Source organism: Primulina tabacum, chromosome 16 (assembly GCF_025594145.1).
Source record: "Primulina tabacum isolate GXHZ01 chromosome 16, ASM2559414v2, whole genome shotgun sequence".
Lineage (NCBI taxonomy): Eukaryota > Viridiplantae > Streptophyta > Magnoliopsida > Lamiales > Gesneriaceae > Primulina > Primulina tabacum.
The window spans coordinates 36,601,995-36,618,810 of record NC_134565.1 but is presented as its reverse complement, the minus strand read 5'-3'; the positions used below and the strand labels follow the sequence as shown (position 1 = coordinate 36,618,810).

Below are 16,816 nucleotides of genomic sequence, written 5' to 3'. Positions count from 1 at the left end.
ATCGCATTACATATATTATATTTTTAATGGGGTCGAAAATTAAATGTTAGAGCATAATTAAACCTTGTTTTCTATATAATAATTTAATTTAATAAGATACACTGCATATTATAAACTATATTATATGTTTTATGTAGCAAGACTAGATGAAGTGGCCACCAAGCTTTTTGTCATTTGCATCATTTCCCACTTTTACTTTGTGGGATTTATAATGATCCTAAGTAGATCTCTTAGCCTAACTTTTCACTAGCATTGTGAATACACATCATAATGATCGAGTAGTCGTTTGATATACGTCTCTAAGCCAATAAACTTTGTTTGATATACTTGTGTCAAATATATAACTTGATGGCCAATGTTAAATTTTACCATTTTTATTTTACAAATGTTGCTATTTTTGATTTGACATCGGTGGAACAGTTATAATAAAAATATACATTGTTCGATGGTTAATTATGTGTATGAAAAGTGGAAAAAGAAATGCAGAATACATATGAACTTGAAATCTCAGCATTAAAATCGAGTAGCCTTGTGCTTTTCTTGCGAGAGAATCTAAAGATTGGGACTTGTCTCAACCTTAAAAGATAGCTCAAGAAGAATGATTGTTCAAGTCTATAGGACACTCAACACACTCTCTAAAGCCCATGAATGAACGACTTGAACGTGAAGTTTATAAGACATTATCGGGTGACCTATATGGCAGTTCAACACATAACCCGAGCTCTGATACCATGTAAAGTTTGAAACTTGAATATAACTCAACTCCAAAAACTAGCTATTTGAGAAGGATTGTTCAATTCTATATATGCAAACCTCGAATCTTAACCTAGTCGATGTAAGACATTTAAAGATCCAAATAGCCATCAATGATCAAGGGTCGAATTCAAGAGTTTAATGGAAAATTCTATTTCATCGCACTCGTCAAAAAATATGAAATCTGAAATGATAGCAAGATGACATAATTCAATTATTCCTCCATGCGATTGTCTTTGGTTTGCTGTTGAGAAACTTGGACCTTGATCTTCGGTAATGTAACCGAGGGATCTTGCTGGAGAATAGCACGAGCTTTTAACAAGTGAATGCTCTGTTCCAGTTCCTTTGCTACTTATCTCTGTAATGATCTTCATTCTGTGCAATATCGGAATATAGGTCAATAACCACTAAATATAAATTGAAATAAATCAAAAAACATTCGATGATTGCCGATAATCAGCTATAAAGAACCTCTTGGTGAGGTGCCTTGTTACCCAATCAACTCCGAGTTTATCAATTTTTTTGATAGCCTTGTCGGTCAAATTATTATCATATCTCTCAAATTCAAATGTTGTTTGTTCAAACAATTTCAAAGAAAGATATCAGCTTCATACAAAAAACCACGACGTAATATTTAAAAAACAAATACCACATAAAGGTTTACGTAATTTATTTTACGATAATCTTTTTTAAATTTAAAAATTAAATGAACATATAATCTATTTCGCCAAATGCATTCAACCGTGTGTTTTAAAAGAAAAATTATACGAAAACAGAAGCCCATTTAACCGAACCCGACCCTCTTCTTCTACCGGGTTGAAAGTCAAAGGTCAAAACCCTAACCTCGCCCAGAATTCTCACTCAGTATTTTCAATTGAAAAGAGACGATGGAAGTAGAAGGATCGACTGCGGCAGGAACGATGGAAGTAGAGAGAGAGCTTAGCAACCGGGTAATGTGTCAGTTGGCCGACTCCGAAGGTACACCTCTTGGGGCCCCAATTTTTCTTCCGGAGAGCGCCGGCCCTAAGGAACTCCAGCAACTCGTCAATAAAATCCTCAACAACGTAAGTGCTGGTGACACTGAGGTTTTTTTTTTCAAGTTGTGTTTCTGTTATAATTTATTGAAACGTAGTTTACTTTCATTAATCCTGGTTTTCTTTTTGATGTGTCTTCTTCAAGGTTCATTTTATATAGAATACGTGGTTTTTCTTCCGTGTTTTGATGGGTTGATTTGCTAATTGAAATATATGGACCTTGGCATGAGAATTGTGATGATCGAAGCTTTAGACATTGTGATAAAATAAATCGGACATATCATGTTAGATTATGCGCCAATGATACGTTAACATCCATTTTATCTTGAAAAGAAAAGAATTTTAACATGTGCAATTAAGTGAATGACTATATAAATATATGCCATGAGCTTCTGATGCAATGAGACGTTAACATCCAATATACGTTAACATCCAGTTTAATGGCTTCAACTTGGTGGTGGGTCTGTCATTAATTTCAGGAGGAAAAATTGCCTTATGCATTTTATGTATCCGACAATGAGCTTCTGGTGCAACTTGGATCATATTTGCAGAAGAAAAAGGGTGAGAAGTTCTGCTTATCTTAGTTTTCAGTACCAAAGCTTATGTTGTCTAGCAGCATACAATACACAGTTGGGAAGACTGTCATTAAATGTTATTGCAGTGTCTGTGGAGAAGGTTCTGACGATTGTTTACCAGCCACAAGCAGTATTTAGAATACGCCCAGTAACTCGCTGTTCTTCAACAATCGCTGGTATGAAATATATTAACTTTCCTTCCAGTGTTGATACAATTTAATTGTGTTGTTTGGATTGTGGACTATGCATGAATCGAACTTCTTTCAGATTTATGTTCTGCAAAGTATTATTCTGGTTGTTTTTTTCTGATATGGTAGGCTGTTGAAGCCTGATTATTATGTGGGTTCTATTTCCCTATAATTATGTCACAATCAAAGTTCTAAAAAGCGTGAGTCAAGGTCAATTGATAGATAATAAAATGATAGTTTCCGATGAAAAAAAATCATATCAAATCAATTGATAGATTAAAGAAAATATAAACGTACACAATTTAATAATTCTTTTTTTACCATCAACAGTAACCATTAAAGAAATTTTTGGTGCCTTTAAGGTTTTTTTATAAGTTTTATGTTATCAAAAGTTAACATAAAATTTTACCTAAAAAAGCTCACGTTTTTTTGCACTTAATGTGATCAACCTTGGGTTGACTGTGATTTCACGCTTTTACCCGAAACAAATTTTTTTCTTCACGCGACGTGCTTAAATATGTCATCATCAAAATTAGAAGTCTTATATATGTTTTTGGAGAGTTCTTTGTGTAAATTTTCAATCCTCAAGTTATGTCCTCTTTGGTACTGATAAATACTTGTATTTTCCTGCCTTTTAGTATTTTTATCTTATGTACATTACATCTGTTATGAATGCAGTTTATTTTTGAAACTTTTTATTAGTGGGCCAGATACGTTATGGTTGGATCTTGGAAGTTCTGTCCCCACATTTTTCCCTAACCTTGTACGTATTGTATGCAGGTCATAATGAGGCCGTGCTTTCAGTTTCCTTTAGTCCCGATGGACGGAATTTAGCTAGTGGATCCGGTGATACCACTGTCCGTTTTTGGGATCTGAGTACACAGACACCATTATTTACATGTAAAGGTTGAGATATATTTATTCTGCTTGATTTACATTCCGCACACTTGCTTTATCTTTCCAATTGAAATTTACATTTTAGCATGTTCTCGTGGCATGTATGGCCATTCACGGTTGACTAATTTTGTTGTCCGTTTGAAATCACCAAGTCCAAGATGTCTGGTTTGTAATAAAAAAATGAAATTTTACTATCAGGAAATTTTATATTATATCATTACTAGACGTGTGTGATTGTTATAGAGCTTTATAATTTCACAAAGATCTCATCTGGGTTTCAGTTGAGTTTAGAAGCGGTACAACATCTGAACTTATAAATCTGTGCATGATCTTTCTGAATCGATGCTTAAGGACTTCTGATGGAAGAAGTGACATCTTAAATTCATCTTTTTCCTCCTCTGTGTTGGCTCTGCCTCTGTTCTCCAAATTCCTTGTCTCGTTTATTTATCCATTTCCGTCTGTCGCCTTTGTACTTGTCTGCTACTTAGTTTGGGGCTTTGTTTCATTGCTTCTGGAATTTTTCTGTACTCTGATGCAGCTTTCCATTGGGGCTATATTTTCCTTTTCTTTAGGACACAAGAATTGGGTTCTGTGTGTTGCATGGGCGCCAGATGGTAAGCATCTTGTAAGTGCAAGCAAAGCTGGAGAAATCTTATGCTGGAACCCACAAACTGGGGAGCCATCAGGCAATCCACTTATTGTAAGCTCGCAAAAAGTTAATGGAGGCCTTCTTAATTTCTTTGCTTTAAGTTGATGAAAAAGATTATGATATCAGAAAAACATAAATTTATGTCCATTTTCTGGTTGTACTACCGAACTTGTTATTCATTTCTTCACGTCTTTGCGCATATTGGTAACGACGTGTAAAAATATATGACATCATTGACATCTCAGGGTCACAAGAAATGGATAACTGGAATTTCGTGGGAGCCTTTGCATCTCAATGCTCCTTGTCGTCGCTTTGTTAGCGCCAGTAAAGATGGTGATGCAAGGATATGGGATGTTTCACTAAAGAAATGTGTTATATGTCTTAGCGGACACACACTTGCCATAACTTGTGTAAAATGGGGTGGAGATGGAGTGATATATACTGGGTACGCTCCCCTCACCAATGACAATATGGCTTTCAAAGTTGATATGATGCCTTCATTTATTTTTCTTGAAAATTTGAGGCGTATAGTATTGAGATACTTACGTGACAATTCATACATGTGTGTATGAAAGGTTTAACTTGTTATAAGTGCAGCACAGTTCACACCTTCTCATTTGCAGATCTCAGGATTGTACTATTAAAATGTGGGAAACCTCGCAAGGGAAGCTAATACGTGAATTAAAGGTACTTGCCTATGTGTTGGCAATGTTTTTTTTCAACCTGACTTCCTTTTTATATTTTTCTATTAGAGTATCTCATTAAATGGATACTCAAAATTATCTTAACTTCTTCCTTTACAAACCTTCTCTTGACAAAACAATGAGGTTGCTGATTTTTTCTCGATTCTAACAGTTTGCATGGCATTAAATTACACCTTTACTTAGTTTTTGTGTGAACTAGTCATTGTAAATTTTTATTGTCTGCTACACTCTTCAAGAATGTTATATTTCACTCTGTCTAAGTCTGTTGTTTGACAACTTTCTCATCCTTGAGCACACCAAATCTAATTTGTTTTGTTGTTAAATATTTTAATTCTCTCATGAAATGTAGGGCCATGGGCATTGGGTTAATTCTTTGGCACTGAGCACCGAATATGTTCTCCGGAGTGGTGCCTTTGATCACACCGGAAAACAGTATTCATCTCCGGAGGAAATGAAGCAGGTATCATCAATATCTTCAGGGAAAAGAGATGATATGATATATTTTTTCTTTTCCTTATAATTATTATGTCAAATTCTCTTATTTGGATTTACATGGATATTCATTTTGGTAGATATTCGGTCTGCTACCCTTTTAAGCTCTGTTCTCCCTTCCAGGTAGCTTTAGATAGGTACAACAAAATGAAGGGGAGTGCCGCAGAAAGGTTGGTCTCAGGTTCAGATGATTTTACCATGTTCTTGTGGGAACCTGCAGTGAGCAAACAACCCAAAACTCGTATGACTGGTCATCAACAGGTATGATTATCTTATTCATATCATTTTTTGTTCTAGTTGCAGTATATCATTAAAGGTCGTATTTGGTAGCTCTTTAGTTGTACAGAAACTTGATATTATGTTCAATACCGGGGTTGTCTGTAAGTGCTCCATTTATTTAGCTAGGGCTAGGACACAGTAGTTGGGAAGTAGGGTAGGCAGAATAACCTTTCTTCTCGTTCAATTAACCTACACACTACCTTTGCTCTCTCCTATATTGTAACCTGGGCGCTGAAAACTTTAATGTCCACTCTTAGGAGAACTTTTGGCTTGCAGAGCCTCTGCTACATATAATTTTCTGCTTCCAACTAATTCTTAATAATATTGAACACCTCGATCTTATCTGTTTAATTGTCAATTTACTAGTGATACACTGTAACTTAATTCATTTGAACAAGACTTTTGCTTCATACTGAGTCTCTGTGTTCATTTCTTACTATGCTTCAGCTTGTCAATCATGTCTACTTTTCTCCTGATGGACAATGGATTGCAAGTGCCTCTTTTGACAAGTCAGTCAAGTTATGGAATGGAATCACTGGAAAATTTGTTGCTGCATTCCGTGGTCATGTGGGGCCTGTCTATCAAATAAGGTTAGAAAAATTTTCTCTTATGTTAATCCATGTAGATGCTGTATTTCTTTATAACATTTCTTTTGCTACAGTTGGTCAGCAGACAGTAGGCTACTTTTGAGTGGGAGCAAAGACTCGACTTTAAAGGCAAGGGTTCTTATGATATTTGAACGTGCTTTATAATATTTTCTCTTAATTTATTTTTTCCATAACCAATCTTGTGTTTGAAATTATATTTAAATAGGTTTTTTTTAGTTCTGGATAATTAATCGGAATCAAGGGAGTGATTGCACGAAATATCTCCTACTTTTGGAAAATTTAATATTTTATTTTCTTGATTTCCTTTAGGATCAGTAATTCTTACAGCTTTGGGATCAGGTGAAGAATAAAGTTGCGTTAGCATCGGAAGTTATAATGGAAAATGAAGTAGCACAATAATTGAAATGATTAATTTTACAATGCTTTGTAGTTGGTATAAATCATATCAGCTCCACTCTGAAAGTTGTGCTCTGGCTCCTCTTACAGCATTTTCCACTTTGTTATATTTTATTTGCATTGAAATTCATGGAATCACCCCAGTAAGACCAAATAGTACCGACTTTCTGGTTGGTTATAAATGTGCATTAACGTGTTAGATTTTGAACAGGTTTGGGATATCCGAACACAGAAGCTGAAACAAGACCTTCCAGGCCATGCAGATGAAGTAAGGCCTTTTATTCAAACAAAATCTCTCTTACTGGCAGAGTTGAACATTTATTATCTTGCTTAATATTTTTACATGTTTTGAGGGGTTGCTGACAAAAAAACTGATTATTAGAACCTTTTGATCTTTAGGTTTTTGCGGTAGACTGGAGCCCAGATGGCGAGAAAGTAGCATCCGGTGGCAAGGACAAGGTTCTGAAGTTATGGATGGGCTAAATTATGTGTATAAAGCAAATATAGAAACTGAGAAACGCCATTATATTTATTATGCCCACTTCTGCAGCATTTTGTGAAGAATGTGGTGATCAAAATGCCTGCAACCTCTGAATATTTCTTGATTTATTTCGAAAGATCCAAGGAAAATCGAAATAAACGCCCATTAATGCATGTAAAATCGAAGAGATGATGTATCATAATATTACCATGTTATATTTTTCCATATATTTTATTTAATCTCTTAATATTTTAATTTAAAATCAATAAAAACTCAATATAGTAATGATTGGGGTTATATGTATAATGAATTTTGTTACTGGTGAAGATCTATTGTTGGTATCTATATAAACATTGTTTGAAGCGGTGTCCGTGTGGTAGATATATAGGAAGTTGCCACATCAAGACTAATATATACATATGTAGACCGAATTTAACCCAAATCCCAGCCGAATCTTGATTTATTTTTTGATGAAGTGATTTGCTTCTTATCAACGGGACTCGATTAGAAAATTGGTTCGAGTAATATCAAAATAAACTAGAATTCACGTTACATTATTTTAATTTTTATATGTTATTTTAAAATTTGATGAAACTCTTAATTTATAGATATAATAAATTTAAAACTTAATTTTCGTGATCAGAATTTTGATTCTTTAATTTTTATTTGTTTATAACGAAACAATGAATCCCGAATTACTTGGAGACGTAGCAGATAGAAAATAAGAACTCAATGAAACCATAGGATTGTTTTGTTTTACACAGCAAGAGAAGACGTTGTTCCACGCAATCAAAACCAATCTTCTTCGGTCGGTTTTCTTCCGTAATTGGACATTCTTGAGACCCAGAAAGGTTTTTTGTTTTTTCGTAGAATAATTACGATTCCTTTTTAACGTTCCTGCGTTCTTTTTGCTGGCGAAAATATTAGATTCTTACTTACTCCAGCGGTGGTTTCTTGGCTTCGTTGGGCCGACTGGCTGGGTAAGATTTTTCTTTTACTTTTCGCGTTTTGCCAAAAATTTATGATTCTTTATCTGGGTTTCTCAAGTTATTCTCCATGTTGTATTCGATTACTGTTCTGTTTCACTGTTTGTTAGATTGTTTTTTCTATTTATTTGTGTATTTTCCTTGTTTAGTCTGTGAACTTTATGGTTTTATGTTTAAGATTTTCGTAGGGATTCAGATATGCTGTACTGATTGTTGTCTGTCCAGAACCAGATTAACGCACGAAAGACAAGTTTTGAGTTTGTTGCAAGCTATTGATGAGCTGTAGACCTTTAATGTTGAAAACATTATAGACTTGTCCCTGTTTTTTGAGTGGTTGGTTTGGGGTTTTTGTTGTATCTTGTTATTTTGCTAGAAATCGGACGAGATAAGTTGCTGACAATTTTATTGTAACCTGTCATTTTTGTCTTCAGTTTTTTGGTTTGTTTGATTTAAAACTAGCAATTTCCTCAAGTGGTGTTTTGGCCACTTTTTCTTGCATAAATTATAATAATTGAGTGAGAAACAATTGTTCAATCTTTGGAATGCAAGGAAAAATTTCATTCTGGGAGCTACTGAAATCATCTGTTAATGATGTTTAGGGATTCGTAGTCAGACACTTTGGTTGTCTGATTCAATCAAAGTGCATTACATTCTTGTAGGGAAAAAATGTGTTCCCTTAGATTTTTCTATTTATCAACACGAAGTTGAGTCAGAATATGCTAAAATGTGCTAATAAATGGTTTTCTATGTCTTTTGGAATATCTCTGTCATGTTTATTGACACTCTTATGCAGTTTCACAATCACTAGAACAAGTTTCAGGTTTTTCTCCCCTGTTTTTGAACTCCTTTGAGTTTTGAAGAACATAGCATCTCAGCTTCAGTTAACATCAAGTTTCTAATCAAGCAAACGAGATTGAAATATTTTTCTTACAGATAAAGTTCTATTTAATGTAGCTGAAATTCAGTGTGTTAAATTAAGATGTGGACAAAAGTGTCATTGATCATCTTACAGCAAGATTATTCCTTTTCTGCCCAGCATGCCTTTGCGGCACACTTTATATATAACTGGTTTTTAATTCCTTGTTAAACTTTTGTTTCTATGTTCCATATTTGTAGTTATTTGATTTTGTTTTGGCTTTTTAGTGCAATGCTCTGATTGAAGCATATGGAATGGACTGGCTGTCTTTGCATTCTGTCAGTGTGTTTGAGAGATGTTCAGTGGACTTAAACGTGTTCTTAGTTGTTTTATGTGGAAATGGCGCATAGAATCATCTTTAACAAATGGGTTACTCGAGGATGTACCTCATGAAATTGAGTTATCTGATTACCACAAGACACCAGGCCCTGGAAGTGAAAGCCCTTCTGGGCTTCTAGATGGCGAGACTTTGAACATTGACCCAATTGATGATCTTGATCTGTTCTTTGAGAGGATTTACAGTTATTATTGTGACAAAGGCCTTTGGTGCATCATCATCAAGTGGATATTTGAGCTTCTGAGCCTGGGTTTTACTATATGTTTCTCTGGATTTTTTTTGCTATATGTTGATTGGAATGGCTTACGCAAAGCAAAATGTGGGATGAATGCAGTGGAATCTGGAATCAAGCCTTGTGATCTGTCTGTGGAAGCTTTGCATAAGCATCCATTGACTCCTTTTACTTTTTCCAAGGCAGTAATTGTTGGATATTTGGGTATATTTTCTGTATACTGGGTTTTCTGTTTTTTGAGGTTCTTTGCCCAGTTAAAGGAGACTCTTAAGATCCGTCGATTTTTTTATAACAGGTATGATTAAATTTAATATGGTGCTTAGTGTGAGTGAATCCATTGGTTGGTTGAAAATAGTTGGTATCTATATGCAGTCTCCATGTGAAGGACAATGAAATACAGACTATGTCATGGGCCTCAATTCTCGAAAAGGTTGTTCAAGTACAGAGTTTGCAGCAGCTGTGTGTGGTCAAAGATCTTTCTATTCAAGATGTAGTGATGAGGTTGATGAGAAAAGAGAATTACTTGATTGGGATGCTCAACAAAGGAGTCCTTGCCTTCTCTGTATCTGGGTGGGTTCCAGGTGCTGGACCTACTGCCAATTTTGGCCCAAATGCTGTTCGGCATCGTCTTGTTCTGCCAAAGACCCTCGAGTGGACCTTGAATTGGTGCATACTACAGAGCATGTTTGACCGGTAAGTCATGTACTCTCCCATCACAGAAGTAATATGTAAAGCTGCTTCTTTTTTATGGCAATAAATTACGTTACTCTTTTGCTTTTGATGTGGGGCATACCTCTGAGATACTATGATAATGTCCATCGATATCATTATACTTCTTGAGTAGATTATGTATTTGTATGATTTGTCCTCTACTTTTCCAGAAACTTCTGTGTACGAAGGGATTTTGTTTCAGATCCTGGAACCTTAAAGAAAAGGCTTATGATAGTTGGCTTTGTGCTGCTTCTTCTGTCTCCATTCCTTGTCATCTTCATGCTCGTGTATCTCTTCTTGAGGCATGCTGAACAGTTCTATAATCATCCAAGTACTGCATCATCCCGAAGATGGTCAAATCTCTCGACATGGATGCTAAGAGAATTCAACGAGGTATCTCCATTTACATTTTCTTGACTTTGAGTTATTAAACAGATATTAGCTTAGTTTGGGTGATGTTTTATTTCGTTGATTTGGCATGTGCCTAATAGTTGGGAGTCATGGTTTTGTGATTCTTGGAAAACTTAATGTTGGACATTTGTTTGGAATCGAAAAGAGAATTGTTATCTCAGTCAACCATCTCTCTATTCTTCTTCTATGCTAAAAGGGTGGTTGCTTGGGACATCCTCATCTTGTTTTGCAGGTTGACCATTTGTTCAAGCACCGGATGAATAACACTATTGTTCATGCTTCTGATTATTTAAAGCAATTTCCATCTCCTATCTTGACTATTGTTGCAAAGTTTATCTCGTTTGTTTCTGGTGGATTTGCTGCCGTGCTGATTATCATTGCATTCTTGGAAGAATCTCTTCTGGAAGGCCATGTAATACTCTGGTCTCTTACCCAACAATAATGTAATAGAAATGTATTGATATCATTGAATTTACTGCATTTCTTATGACTTTAACCTTGCAGGTATTTGGTCGCAACTTATTCTGGTATGCTGCTGTTTTTGGAACTATAACAGCTATAAGCCGGGCTGCTATTGTAGATGAGCTTCTTGTCCTTGATCCACAGGGGGCAATGTCCATTGTTGTTCAACATACACATTATATGCCAAAAAGATGGCGTGGGAAAGAGAACACCGAGGCAGTAAGACTTGAGTTTGAAACTCTTTTTCAGGTATCCTCATCATATTTTACTATAACATCCTCAACTCAATAAAGCAATAAAGTATATTAAGTTATCGTTTCTTCTCCCCTTATTCTGGAGAATTCGTTTGATTTGCCAATAAGATGTTCTGTTGAGACTCAGTATCAGGCTGTTTAAGTTCTATGTGCTGAAAATTTGGGTTGGCTGTTATGATTGTCGACTGTGTAAACTGATGTTGAGAAAAAAAAATTTGGTGCAGTACACAGGAATGATGTTATTAGAGGAGATGGCCTCAATCTTTCTGACACCATACCTACTCTTATTTGTCGTCCCAAAGGTTATTGTTTCACTATAATAGTTTCGGGAAATTCATTTAAATTAAATCAGTAGCTTCTGAAATAATGGTTTTTTGTCGATGTAGCGGGTGGATGCTATCTTGCAATTCATAATGGAGTTCACTGTGGATGTTGAAGGTGTAGGTCATGTTTGTAGGTTTGTAAAATCGTATTTTTATGTTCTATCACCCATCATCTTGATTCTGTCATATGGGAGATAAACGTCTTTTTCTGCCTTCCCTCCAAAAAAATTTCTAAAATTTATAATTTTTTCCCCGGCAGTTTTAGTCTCTTTGATTTCAAGAATCATGGCAACAGAAAATATGGTTCTCCCTTTGATTCACCTCGCGAGCAGAGGAGTTCCCAGGGAAAAATGGAAAAATCATTCCTGAGGTACGAGCATTTGCGGAACCTCTGGCGTAAATAAACCACTGCTACTATCAAGATTAAATTTTTTATGTTGGTTCCCAACAATTTCCCATGCTGACATATGCTAGTGTGAGACTGTGACAGCAATAAAAATATGCCTTTTGAGTTGTGCGCTTTACTAACTGAATTTCTCTTGACTTGCAGCTTTCAGATTGCTTATCTTTCATGGGAACCTGATGCCGAGGGAAAGCAATTCCTTGCGGCACTTAAAACCTTTCGTGATCAGAAGATGCAAGTTCAAGGAACGACAAATGCATACTTCTCATCTGATTTGCAGCAACAATATCCAAATTTTGGAGGCTTTGGTTCCCCTAACAGTTTCTTCCCAAGAGAAACACCTCTAAATGTTGTGGGAGGTTGCAATCAGTTTGGTTCAATGTGGCTGATAGATGTCGAACAGAAGAATTTTCCATATATCCTAGACTGGTATTACACGTCCCAAAACCATGACAGAGACAATAACTCGAGGGGCAATACATCAAGACCTATCATTAATAGTCCAAAAGATTTCTGGATTCCTTCAAACGTGACACACACAAAAACTAAGTACGACGAAAATTGGGATAGCTTGTTCGAGGATCGAGTACAAAGTCATCTAGAAGCTTCTACATCTGATCCTCTCTTCCAAGAAAGTGTCTTACAGCATCACGACTCAAATAGTACCAAACACCCTGCAAAAAGCCAGTGGTGGGCTAGAACTAGATTCCAAGGTCCGGGTCCGCAAACAAGTTTTCTCGAACCTCCAAATTTCTTCCGTGGAGCTTCTCGTGATGCTTATGACAAATTCTCAGAGAGCAGCATGGAGGAACGTGAACAGGAACAAGAACAACCTCTGGACTTGAGAAATTCGAGGGGATTGTCACGAACTTTTTACATGGATGGGTCAGATGTTGGAGAATTTAAGCTTCCATTCGATGATATATATGAAAATTCTTCTGATCCCACAGATCTTGTATGATCATTTTCTTGATTTTCATCCATTGAACATGTATCAGCTTCCATGTCTAGATCTTATACCCCGAAGAAGATGCGGCTCGATATTCTTTGTTGTATATAACACTGCACTTAATTTGATTCAGAACGAGCCTCTGGTGAATGAAAGGGTGCAAGTCCCGTCAGCTGTCCAAAATTGTAGAAACAACTATCATCTTTATTTATTATCTCAGGTGAAGCCATTGCTTGTCCCGTGTTCACTGTCAAAATGAAAGGTTTGTGTGGCCAATTCATTGCACAATACTTGCCTGAATTTATGCGGCTTAAATCTTTTTATGAAATATCAGTAAATTTGTGTTTTAAGTTTGAAAGTAAAGTTTTTAATGTCGAAAATGCATTTGAATGGAATAAAAAATATTAGTTATTTTTTTTTAAAAAAAATATCGTTATCATTATGATTCCTCGAAGCTTGAAAACATATGGTAAGTTTTCTCTGTGTTGTGTATATATATATATATATTTCTTTATTTAAAAAAAAAAAGAAAAAGAAAGAAGAATGTGTGCACATGAGTTACATTATAGAGATATTTTTCAATTTCAGAATTACAATTTTGAGATGATCTCGCGTATTGATAAAAGCGTATGTAGGACAAAAAATTATCAATATGGTGATTTAAAAATAGAATTCTACAGGGCAGAGATTTCCAAGACTTGCCGTCAAATCCATCGCCACGAGAAGAGGTTCATTCGAACTCTTCTCCCACCTTCGAAAATGCAACCCCTCAGCTACATTTTCTCTTCTTTCAAGAGACTTTGCGAACACCACTCTTTTACTCACCCATCAAAAGCCAAATCTTGCACCAAGATTCGATCTTTGCTGCCCCTCGACCTTTACTTGAATTAGTTCGAGTCATCCCATCTCGGAAATATAGTACTTCCGTGGATGCACAGTTGCAAAATGTGCCCCAGATGTCCTCGAGGCAGAGGAAACTCAAGGAAAAATCCGAGCTTGAGGAGACCTTCAAGTCTGTGGAGTCTCTTGATGACATGCTCAAGGTTTTCAAACAAAAGAAAAAACAGATAAATCATATAAAAATAATTATTTTTAAAATAAAGATAAATTTTATTTTAAAATTTTATTTTAAAATTTTATTATTCTTCTATTTTTTAATTTTTATTAAAGATATAATCTTTGTTAAAAAATAGAGTATAAATTGGTTCCAAAAAAGACGACTAAATTCCATTTTTATCAATTTATTTTAGAATTCATTAATAGATGAGAAAAACAAATAAAAAATATGTATTTAATAATATTATTATTATTTTAAATTTCATTAAAGATATATATTTTTTAAAAAAAATTAGAGTGTAAATTTCATTTCAAAAAATGAAGGTTAATTTTTTTTTTTCAATTTATTTTAGATTTCATTAATTAATAAATTTAAAAAACAATAAAACAATTTAAATTTCAATAAGGACATAGTTTTTTTTTTTAAAAATAGAGTTTAAATTTCATTTCAAAAAATGATGTTAAATTTTATTTTTCTTCAATTTATTTCATATTTCATTAATTGATAATGAAACAAACAAATAGACATGTATTAATGATTATTATTTAATGAAGATAAGGACATACATGTAAATTCATAATTCAAAGTCATAAATTTGTAATAGTAATAGATAGGGCAAAAACTTGTGTGAGACGGTCTCATATGTCGTATTTTGTGAGACACATCTCTTATTTGGGTCATCCATGAAAAAATATTACTTTTTATGCTAAGAGTATTACTTTTTATTATGAATATCTGTAGGGTTTACCCGTCTCACAGATAAAGATTCGTGAGATCGTCTCACAAGAGGCCTACTCGATAGATAGATAGATAGATAAGATTAATTTAATTTACATAATGAGAAAAGATTAAAAAAAAATTTATAAATCATTAAATAAAAAGTAAAATATTGGGTTGGCAAAAAAAAAAGATCAAATACTAATAATCACACATTTTTAAAACATAAATAAAAATATAAGTGAACATATTTAAAACAAGCAACAAGTTACAGATTTATATATATAATAGATTGTTTATAAACCAAATAGTAATAGGAGCATGTGCCCTTTCGATTAAAGTAAAAATATAAGAGAACACATTTAAAACAAGCAACAAGTTAATAAACATAATAGTCAATAGATTGTATATAAGCCAAATAGTAATCGGAGCATGTGCCCTTTCGATTAAAGTAATATTTTTGAAGAGATTCTTGCAAGCTTAGGATCTGATATTTTCCCCAAGATCGCACTGTCTTCAACTTCAATTTTTTTTTTCCCATTTGAATCAATTTGCAATATCGCTGGCTCCTTAATGACGCCTGGTGGTCTAGAATAAGGAAAGCACCCAAACTTGGAACAAAATATTTTTCATTCATGCAAAAATAGCGTAACAATCCCTTCAACAACAAAAAAAAATGTAGCGTAACAATTCTTTTGCCTATGCCTGCTCTTTTGATTCCATTTACTATCTACAAAGGGGTGGATGCAAAATTAAGTCGAGGGAGGAAATTTTCCTTCTGCGTGCTAAAACTCAATGGGAAGAACTGCATTTCTGGATTCTCTTCCATGTCGAAATGAAAAGAATGATCTTTGGCTTCTGCTGCTGCTTTCTTCATTGCTTCTGACCTGACTGACATCCCTGTTTTGCGGTAAATTCTCTTGAACTGACAAGTGAACATGGCGATCCACCACGGAATCCATAGAGAAAGATCTTCGGATGGGCTGAACCGAAATCTGATGATCTTCATCTCCAATGACCGAAACATGCTGAAATTGTCTTGGTTTTGATTTCCCAACATTCTGCTCAAGCTTTCTTGATGAATGGCTCCTAGGTTGTGCCAAGAAACGTCTCAAATTGACTCTTTCCTGCTGTCTATTAGCTAAACCACCATTCCCATTTTCCCCGCTTAGTTCGATCACTACAAAATCTTGATCTTCACTTCGAACCATTGGCTGCGGATCTTGAGGTGATGAATTAGGTGCCAATATTTTATCAAACCGAAAGCGGTTCTGGCCAGAAATGGCCGATCTGCATAAAGGGCAGTTGGAACAGTTCTTAAGCCATAAATCGTTGCAATCCAAATGAAATGCATGATTGCACTTTGGAAGAACTCTCAACAATTCATGTTCTTGGAACTCTGTCAGACACACCACACATCTCCAAAGAGCGCTGCTGTTTCCAAACTCGCTCTTGCTATACTGGAAAGTTGGAAGTTCCCGGATTTGCAATTCGTCGAGCCCTTGATTCTGCCACAAAGGCGAGTGAGATGCTGATGGATTTACGCTCGGTGGTGTTCGCCTGAACGAAACTGGTTGCCATATGAGGTAACATTTGGTCACGAAAATGTAGCTGATCAGTAGGAAAGTTTTGGCTGCCAATGGCTAACATTAAGATGGCGATTATTGGGAAGTCATTGTTGGAAAGGTGTCGAGGAGATTGAGTTTCAGGTGTATTTTGTGATCTCTCCATTGAAGAGAATAAAGATTGGAGAATGGACAATTTACGTAGCTAAGTATGCCGAGTTGTGAATGGGAAATGATTCAATGAAATGAGATGCTTTAATGTATTTGAGAAATTGGGAAAAAAATTAAATTAAATTTCTTAAAATCTAACGAAAGTTATTATTTAAATTGCTTATTATCGTACTAATCAGTTGACTTCCGAGGAATATATGATAAACTCATAGTTCACTAACTTAAATTATTTAACAATGGAAACGAGGGGAGATTTGACGATCTTG

General features: G+C 35.0%; 2 protein-coding genes and 1 pseudogene across 2 annotated transcripts; 2 read left to right on the top strand and 1 right to left on the bottom strand.

The window, feature by feature from the left end:
* Positions 1-1,549: 1,549 nt before the first annotated feature.
* On the top strand, positions 1,550-7,293 carry LOC142529583 (notchless protein homolog). The gene is made up of 13 exons (XM_075635151.1): positions 1,550-1,817; positions 2,267-2,348; positions 2,449-2,538; positions 3,331-3,456; positions 4,020-4,147; positions 4,342-4,541; positions 4,720-4,783; positions 5,150-5,260; positions 5,416-5,553; positions 6,019-6,161; positions 6,233-6,287; positions 6,787-6,843; positions 6,975-7,293. The coding sequence occupies exons 1-13, from the start codon at positions 1,641-1,643 to the stop codon at positions 7,056-7,058; spliced, it is 1,455 nt and encodes a 484-aa protein (XP_075491266.1). The 5' UTR covers positions 1,550-1,640; the 3' UTR covers positions 7,059-7,293.
* Positions 7,294-7,744: 451 nt separating this feature from the next.
* LOC142528765 (autophagy-related protein 9-like) lies at positions 7,745-13,275 on the top strand. The gene is made up of 10 exons (XM_075633919.1): positions 7,745-7,907; positions 9,186-9,822; positions 9,900-10,220; positions 10,409-10,631; positions 10,882-11,061; positions 11,154-11,360; positions 11,590-11,667; positions 11,752-11,822; positions 11,948-12,058; positions 12,239-13,275. Exons 2-10 carry the CDS (start codon positions 9,254-9,256, stop codon positions 13,050-13,052), a joined length of 2,574 nt encoding a protein of 857 aa, XP_075490034.1. The 5' UTR covers positions 7,745-7,907; positions 9,186-9,253; the 3' UTR covers positions 13,053-13,275.
* A 2,324-nt stretch (positions 13,276-15,599) lies between these two features.
* On the bottom strand, positions 15,600-16,545 carry LOC142528568 (RING-H2 finger protein ATL1-like; annotated as a pseudogene).
* Between the last annotated feature and the right edge of the window lie 271 nt (positions 16,546-16,816).

Coding starts and splice junctions, on each gene's coding strand:
- LOC142528765 (XM_075633919.1), top strand. CDS start 9,254: ATGTTCAGTGGACTTAAACGTGTTCTTAGTTGTTTTATGTGGAAATGG. Junction 11,361..11,589: donor AGTTTGAAACTCTTTTTCAG/GTATCCTCATCA, acceptor AATTTGGTGCAG/TACACAGGAATGATGTTATT. Junction 11,823..11,947: donor GGTGTAGGTCATGTTTGTAG/GTTTGTAAAATC, acceptor TTTCCCCGGCAG/TTTTAGTCTCTTTGATTTCA.
- LOC142529583 (XM_075635151.1), top strand. CDS start 1,641: ATGGAAGTAGAAGGATCGACTGCGGCAGGAACGATGGAAGTAGAGAGA. Junction 1,818..2,266: donor TCAATAAAATCCTCAACAAC/GTAAGTGCTGGT, acceptor CATTAATTTCAG/GAGGAAAAATTGCCTTATGC. Junction 4,784..5,149: donor AGCTAATACGTGAATTAAAG/GTACTTGCCTAT, acceptor CATGAAATGTAG/GGCCATGGGCATTGGGTTAA.